The 8,534-nt window shown below is 43.1% G+C and overlaps 1 protein-coding gene across 1 annotated transcript; it reads right to left on the bottom strand.

Moving 5' to 3' along the window:
- Window positions 1–3,053: 3,053 nt before the first annotated feature.
- On the bottom strand, window positions 3,054–8,080 carry LOC120616492 (cationic amino acid transporter 3-like). The gene is made up of 11 exons (XM_039879908.1): window positions 7,708–8,080; window positions 6,966–7,121; window positions 5,904–6,081; window positions 5,577–5,689; window positions 5,195–5,417; window positions 4,888–5,027; window positions 4,694–4,796; window positions 4,321–4,523; window positions 3,962–4,128; window positions 3,549–3,657; window positions 3,054–3,382 (listed from the first exon to the last, which is right to left on the bottom strand). The coding sequence occupies exons 1-11, from the start codon at window positions 8,078–8,080 to the stop codon at window positions 3,261–3,263; spliced, it is 1,887 nt and encodes a 628-aa protein (XP_039735842.1). The 3' UTR covers window positions 3,054–3,260.
- Between the last annotated feature and the right edge of the window lie 454 nt (window positions 8,081–8,534).

The raw sequence follows: 8,534 nt of genomic DNA, 5'->3' as shown, positions 1-8,534 counted from the left end.
AACATATCCACTTATAAGAATATATTATTTTTATAGCATGAATTGACATTCTTCCTATGTCATGTACATTGAAACATATCACCTTTCCCAAAGAACCTCGTTTTATTCTCAGGAGCTCCTTAGTGAAAATTACATTGATTAACTTTCTGTGGAGATATTTTTTGAGGAAGGACAGAGCTGGGGTGGGATGGGGAAGGCACTGCAGTGTAAATATAAGGCAAACTCATGGACAAGTCCATTGAAAACTTCCACATCTCGTTACGTTGAAGGACAGTCATGTGTGTCTGTTGCTAGACAGAATTCATATTCTTTCAACTATTAATGTACTGAGTGAACTAGCCAACTGAGATTTCCAATCAGTTAACAAAATCAGGCAATTTGACAGAAGTCACAGCTGAAATTAAGCAGACTAGCCCGCAGGAAGGACTTTAGTGGAAGACATACAAAGAGTACAGTTACGCTTTAAGCCCTACAGGTAAACAAGAGAAATAAGGAAGGGAGCTAGACAGTGTTTGCAGAATTTGAGATTTTTTTCCAAGATACACAGAGAAGGTCACACTGAGAATGTGACCTTTGAGTAAATACAAGTGTCTTAGAGAAAGGTTTCAGAAAAAATCTATAGAAAGGAAAAATGAAGATAAAAATTCAATTGCAGTGTTAAACTGTGTTCCATGAACTAAACGATAAATGACTCACCCCTGCATCCTCAGCACAACCTCTCATTATAGTTCTTACAGTATAGTGATCTTGAACATATTCTTAACATACAGATCAAGGGCATTACCTATAGCTCTTATTTAAGACCCTTCGATTGCTTTGCACCACACTGATACCCAAATCCACATTACTAATCCTTGCTGTCATTTTTTAAAAACTCATGAATATTATAATGCTAGGATGTAAGTTTTCATCATTCTTCCCATTTTCTGTATGAAGATATGGAGATCCAGTGAGATTGAGTAATTTGCCCAAGGTAGCACCAATTTGCCTGCCCTTTTTGCCTGCCTCTGAAAGCATGTCTTTAATCGCTACGCTGAATGACCATGACATGGGTGCACCACGTGCAAGAAAGACACCACATGGGCTTTGTATGCACTGACCAAATCCTGAGACAGCTCTGAGTTGAAGACACTATCACTGTCCCCACATTCTTATGAAACTGCTGAAGCACAGATAAATCCAACACTAAGTCATAAAGTGCAAGAGCTCAATTTAGAGCCAGGAATTCTCACTGTACATCACTGAGCATTTGATTATTTGGTCGGATCACCTGTGTGAAGTCAACCTGCCTCAAAATGGATGACTGCATCTCATGTCTATCACTGCATTCACAGCACCTACTATATGGCTGGAGTATTTTGAGTAGTTATCGTAGAAGGAACTACTGTTGGTACTATCTTTTCCTTATGGCCACATCAATCATCTACTCTCCACTGACTTTTCTCAGTACATATTAAGTCTTTCATCCATTGCAAACTGGATGATGCCTGCAGAACTTCACAGAGACCACTGTAGCCAGTATCACCCAGAAGACCCCTGAGTAAACCCAATATTCATGTCCGGAGTGGATTGCCATTACTCTCAACACACAACACTGCTCGCCTCTCAGAACTACTCATATAAGAATGTGTCTTATAAATTTACAATAATTAACTCCTTAATATCCTATAATTCACTTTTTCACAACAGTCTCTTATCTGTATACAGTTGGTTAGTTCTAAATCACATCTAAATGGCTTTTATTTTTTTTCCTTGACTGGGATCTTTTAAAGCACATCCAAAATCTTACATACTTTTTAAAAACATAACCACAATACCATTATCACACCCAACCAAATTGAGTGATATGTATTCTGCCTGGCAATGGACAAGGTAGATTATTTCATCAAATGTAAACATCTGACTCTTGTGTTTAGTACATATTAATCTGCAACTATTAAGTCCAGTTTGGATCATATCATTTAAATGTAACAGAAAGTACACAATTTTTTCTTTCCTGGAAAATCACCCACATTTTAGTATGACTGTGTTTTTAGTTGATAAGAGACTCCACACCTTCAAGTCTTCTGTGAGCTGATGCTGATTTAGAGGCTCAATTACATTCAGATTCAGTTTTTCAAGACTATTTTATGGACAGCGTTCTGTATTGCCTGTCACAGCCTAATGGGATGCATGTAATCTGACTGTCCCACATAAGTGTAGTAAGAATTATAAATTGGGTGATATCAACCTTTTCTACCAAACTTCCACCTAAAGTTTCAGTCTCCATTAATTAATGTTTTCTAACCCTATAATTTCACCAGGGCTTCGAATTCTATTAATCCTCCATCTTTCTTAATTCATCAAATAACTTTGCTACGCGGTTTCTTAACCTTTGTCTTTCCAATGGTCATATTCTTTACAGCAGTTGCTCGTTCCCACAGACAATGCTATATTTTTTACCAACACCTTCAACATCCATAAATCTTAATTTCAGGCATTCTGTTCTGCAGTAACAACTCTGTATCTTGTATTTCCAATTTAACTTCCTTTTAGTTCCCCCCAACAGTAACCATTTAACAAACACATGCCCCACCCCCTGCTTCCGGCAATGCTGCTATTTTTCAGTGGAGAACTCTTCCTCATAAACTTTGTCATGTAACTCTAAGAGTCTGCCACAGAAACAAAAATGATCATTTACACAATGCTACTGGTCAATTATATCTCAGTAAAGCTAGGGAGAAAATTAAAATGATCATTTCTATCATTACAAAATTATCCACTTGTTCTGCTATTATTCTTTTTTTTAAAGTCTACTTTGTCTGATATTAATATAGCTGTGCTAGCTTTCTAATGTTATTGATGACATGTACTATCTTTTCCCTTCCTTTTACTTCCAACCTATCTGCGTACTCATATTTAAAGTGCAACTCTTGGCACAATAAATAGTTGAAACCTGTCTTTTCTTCCCATGTGGCAATCTCTGTTTTTCTTGGAAATACACAGAAGAGGAAACTTCTTATGTGCAGGAAATATTTTATTTCTTCCTTTGGTTGCTGGTTACCTTTGTACTTTCTTTGTGAAAATGCACTTTCCTGTGTGTATATTATGCTTTTTAAAGTTTAGTTAAAATATACAAAGTTAAGGGTATTTTGTCCACTGGCAATAAATCCAGGGCTCTAAATGCATGCCACTTTCACATTCAATAGGAGCTCAAAGTCTCCATTGAACCAGAAGATACCTCCAATGTATGGAGGTTCCACACAGTATGTTTCCTGTGGTTAAACTAATTCAGCACTCGGGACATTTTTGTCAAGAGTTTGGGAGCTTGATACCGGTGGCTGTTGATCATTGATCTCCTCCAAGCTGTGTCGGATCCCATATCCAAAGTATATGGCAAATCCTAGTATGGAAATGAGACAATGAGAGAGAAAAATGGGCACTCTCCCCACTTCCAGGTGCCCAATAGGCCTCCTCTTACAACATCTGAGACAGTTTTGGGGAAAGGTGGTAGGAAGAGGATTGGGTTCAGTTACCAAGAGGGCTCTTGTCCCTAGAAAGCCACTTACCAATCACCATCCAGATGCCAAATTGGGCCCAGGTTCTAGTGGTCATCTGCATCATTAAATAAGTATTCACAAAAATGTTCGTCAGTGGGAGGACAGGCAAAACAGGGACCTGCGGGCAAAGTCAGTTAATCGCTGCACATGACATAGAAGCTTGAAAAGCAGACCCTTTATTCCACTGAATGGAAGGAAGACTCCAGTCCTATTTGGACTGTGTGTTTGATGCCTACTCATATCAAGTATCCCACTGAATGTTCCTGGATGGAACTATTAAGTACTGAGTGTGGATCACAGAATGGTCCTTGGTTGTAGAACTCCCCTTGTTCTCCCCTGGTCCAGCAAAGAATGCTTAGACTGCAAAGTATGCAGAATTCATTCACTCAAGGTCGATAGTTTGGGGACATAAAGTCACTTACCTTGAAGCGAAGAGGAGTTGGGTTCTGGGGCTGTCTCCAAATGATGATTGTGATCCCCAGAATGAGCAGAAGCAGCAGCCCAGCCACTGTTGTGAACACTGGGTCTCCAGAGAACATATGGCTGGGCCAATGGGCCAGTATCAAGCACAGGACCGTCAGCAAAAGAGCTGCAAGAGTCAAGTTAGAGGAGAACAGGTCTAACTCCAGAAGTCAAATATGTCGAGACCTTGGGTCACATCCCACCCCAAAATTTCCCACGTCAAGAAAGGCCACCATGTCTCCAAGACTCCTCATCAGCTGCAAAAGGCACACATCCTGTCAATTTCAGAATACCACCAAAGAGAAATCCCGCTGCTCACCAAGCAATAAGGCACATCCATAGACAGTGTGGCCAGATTTCCGAGTAGGGATGGTGTTGACAGGGTAATATAGACTCTTTAGAGTCTTTGAGATTCCTGCTTCAGGTACAGATTCCAAAGAACTTGCTTCAAGTTCAGATTTTGTCTCAATTATTTGCACCTCCATTTTCTCATTCTTTCTTAAAACCTGGTCTGGCTGGTACCTGAATGAGAGATATCAAGTCCATATTCACACCAGCCCTACCCATCCAACATCAGGCAGCCTAACCCACTTCTTCTGCACTTAGAAGACAGTATGAAGGCAGAAGAGGGTTAGCCCCTCATCAATCCTCATGAATTCAAGACCTCCGATCAAGAAGTAGTAGAGTCTCACCTGAGGACAAGCACAGAGAAGGCCACTAGGGAGTAAGTAAGCAGGGTCCCAATTGACATGAGGTCCACAAGATCACTGAGCTCGAAGAAGAATGCCATGAATGCTAGAAAGAAGATGCAAATGAGGTGAGAAACCACTGGAAGTATCCAAGTTGAGGAAATTGATCAGAAAAGGGGTGGGTTTTGTTTATTCACCTGCAAGGATTCCAGAAACAATGGTGGCTGTGATGGGAGTGTGAGTGCGGGCATGGATCTGGGCAAGTCCCCGGAAAAGGAGCCCATCCTCTGCCATTGCGTGGATCACCCGAGGCATGGGGAACATGGAACCCAGAAGGCTGGAGGAAAAAATGGGAACAAGTATGAAGATGTGGAGAGCAGGATACACCAGGGCTTCTGCTCCCCAGCCTACATGGGGGTAAGTTGTCTCTTCCTTTCATTTCTCCATCTAAGGCTGGGACACTTGAGAATATGAAGTAGATGGGGAGGAAACTTTGACACTGACCTGGATGAAAGAGCACAGAGGGTGCCAGCAGCCACAACATATCTGGCAGGGGCCCATCCGACCTGGTGAAAAGCTTGTGGCAAGGGGCTGTCAGAATCAATCTGATAGTAAGGCACTATGAGGGTGAGTGCCGCTGAGACACCAAAATATGCCAAGAAGCATATGAAGAGTGAGACCACGATGCCCAGCGGGATGGAACGCTGAGGATTGCGGGCTTCTTCCCCTGCAGGACAGGTGGAAGCGTTGGGTCAAGAGAACACACCAAGATGAAGGCACAAAATACTCTTAAACCTCCAAAGCAGGTTAACTTTTTAACAGTCCTATGGCCAAGGGCAGCCCAAACTGTGTCCAAACCCCAAATGGGACGGAATGACCATGTTACCTGCTGTAGCAATGCAATCAAAACCAACGAATGCATAGAAACATGTAGCTGCTCCATGGAGAATCCCATCAAAGCCAAAAGGTACAAACCCTCCAGAACCCAGAGGGCCCAAGCTGTGATGAGAGATGGTACAAGGAAGAACATGGGTGAGCTGTGTTCAGCCATGTCTACTGGATGCTTCAGTCAAGACCACAGTCCTAAGCTCAACTCCCCTCATCACCTGGACCCATCAGCCCAGGTCTCTGTTTGCTATCATATTCCTACTCCCCCAGCACACACACACACACACACACACACACATTGCCATGGCCAAGATTGCCTCCTAACCTGTAGGTGTCATTGGATCCAGATTTGGCCTCTTCGTAGTCCTGTTGCGTGAGCTGCCAGTGGTGTAGGTTTCCCTTAATGAAGCCAGAGAGGATGACAAAGCTGAGAACCAAAAGGTTCACGCTTGTGAACATCTTGGTAACCAGGGCTGACTCACTAGCTCCCAGAACCAGTAGACCTGGGGGAAAGGTGAAATATGAAACATAATTGAATAAAAAATAGCTGACTCCATAGAGACAGAAAGCAGACCAGTGGTTTCCAGGGGCTGGGGGGAGCAGGATGGGCAGTGACTGCTTAATGGGGACAGGGTTTCCTTTTGAAATGATGAAAATATTTTGGAACTAGATGAAGGTAATGGTTCCTCAACATTGCAAGTGTACTAAGTGCCACTGAATCGTACACTTTAAAATGGGTAATTTCTTACCGTCATAGCCATCTCATAGTATAGATATGTATCAAACCACCACACTAGACACCTTAAACTTACACAATGTGATGGGTGTCATTAGATCTTAATAAAGTGGGAGAAAATAATAAAATAAAATTGTTAATTTTACATTATGTGAATTTCACCTCAAATTTTTTTTTAATTAAATGACATCATTTTTAAAAACTTTGGTTTCAACACAGAGGAAGAAACATGTCTGTCTAAGTTAATAGTTCTCAGCTGGAGGTGGTTTCGTCCTCCAAGGGACATTTGGCAATGTCTGGAGACATTCTGATTGTCCCATTTGACGGGGTAGGTGTCACGGCCATCTGGTGAGTAGGTCATTGGCAGATCACTCAATATCCTACAATGATTTTTTAAAAAACGAAACCCAACAAATACATAGGACAGCCCCGCACAACACATACAAAACGAATGATCCAGCTCAAAATGCCAGTCGTGTCAAGGGTGGGAAACAGTAGTCTACCTACCGTCTTATCTTCCTGCCCCTCCCACCGCATGTCCATTTATCCAGTCTCTAATCCACCTACCATTTTGCCATCTCCAAGCCCTTACCATCCCAGCTCCCTCTCCGTGCCCCACTCTTCCCATTGTGTTTCTGACTCCTGCCTCACCAGTGAGCAGCAGCACCAGGCCCAGTGAGATAAAGTCTGTGTACTTGGCCAGGTGGGGCACATGCAGAGAGAAACTGCCCTGCAGGACCCGAGAAATATGGTTCCCAGTCAGGCTGTCGATGGCGGAGCTCCAGGCCCTGGCCACACTGGCGCTACCTGCAGGGCAAAAGAAGTAACATTCATCTGCAAATGTTTTGCATCCCTACTAGGGTGCCATGGGATATATTTTGAGGAGAAAAACACAAAATACATAATCTCAAAGAATTTCTTTTTTCTCGGGGTGGGGAGAGCAGGCATAAATGTTTCACAAAACAGGGAAACTAAGATGTTAGGAGGAGATCAGTGTTGTGCAGAGCAACAGGGAAGTGGGAGCTGGAGGGCTGGGAGGTGGGCATTGAAATTTTAAATCGAGCAGTGGGGAGTCTCACAGAGGCAACAGCTGAGCAAAGACCTCACAGTGGTGAGGGAGTGAACCTTGGGGAACATGTCTCTCTGTCACCCACAGGAATTCTTCCCCACTTCCTACAATTCCCACTTCTTCCTGGTTCTTGGTTCAGTAATTTAAGAAAAGCAGGATAGAGTTGAGTAGAATGAAGTTTGGGGGTTTTTCTGACACTCTTACCTACTTCCCCTCACAAGGTAAATAAAGCATTTATGAGTGAAGATGAAGACTCCAATCCCTCCTTCCTATAGTCCTGATCTGCGGTCCCTTGTTTTCCCCACATCATCCCCATCATCTCACCGATGATATATGAGAGTATGAGGGTCCATCCAGTGATGAAGGCACACAATTGTCCCACAGTGACATAGCTGTAGAGATAGGAAGAACCAGAACATGGAACCCGGGTCCCAAACTCTGCATAACAGAGCCCAGACAACATGGAACTCAGGGCAGCCACCAAAAAGCAGATGACAATTGCCGGTCCAGCTATCTCTCTGGCCACTTCACCAGCCAGGATGTACACGCCTGCTCCCAGGGTGCTGCCGACACCCAAGGCCACCAGATCTAAGGTGCTCAGACAACGGGCCAAGCCAATTTCAGACCCTTCTCTTGGCTCCAAGGGTCGCCTGCGGACCAGCTTCTGGCCAAATAGACGAACATGCTGACACAGCATCCTAGATGGCGTTGAAGAGGAGGCTAAGATCTGCAGAGAAACCAAGACAGACAGCCATCAGAATGTCCATCTACCCTTGGCCTTGGGAGTAGGACATAGAAAACCAATCTGTAAAACAGTGGTAAAAGGACATATTGGGTAAGTCATTCATCTCTAAGCCTTGGTTTCAAATGTAAATAGGACTTAATATGTTTCAAAGTTCCTGGAAGGATTGCTTGAAGAGTACTGTGCCTGGCACCTAGTAGCTACTCAGTTTCTATGAGCTGAGTGGATAAGAGTGCTGATTTTTAAAGCCACATCACCCAGGTTCACATCCAGCTCTGCCACGTATCAGTGATCTGATTTTGCACAAGCTACATACTAATACAGAGTAGGAGGCAAGAGAATTCAAATGTTAATAAAACCACAATCAGAGACTACAATATCCTGATCAGCCCTGCAGCCAGGCCAAGAG

Source organism: Pteropus medius, unplaced genomic scaffold, assembly GCF_902729225.1.
Source record: "Pteropus medius unplaced genomic scaffold, Ma_sr-lr_union100, whole genome shotgun sequence".
Lineage (NCBI taxonomy): Eukaryota > Metazoa > Chordata > Mammalia > Chiroptera > Pteropodidae > Pteropus > Pteropus medius.
This window is presented reverse-complemented; position numbering and strand designations above follow the sequence as displayed.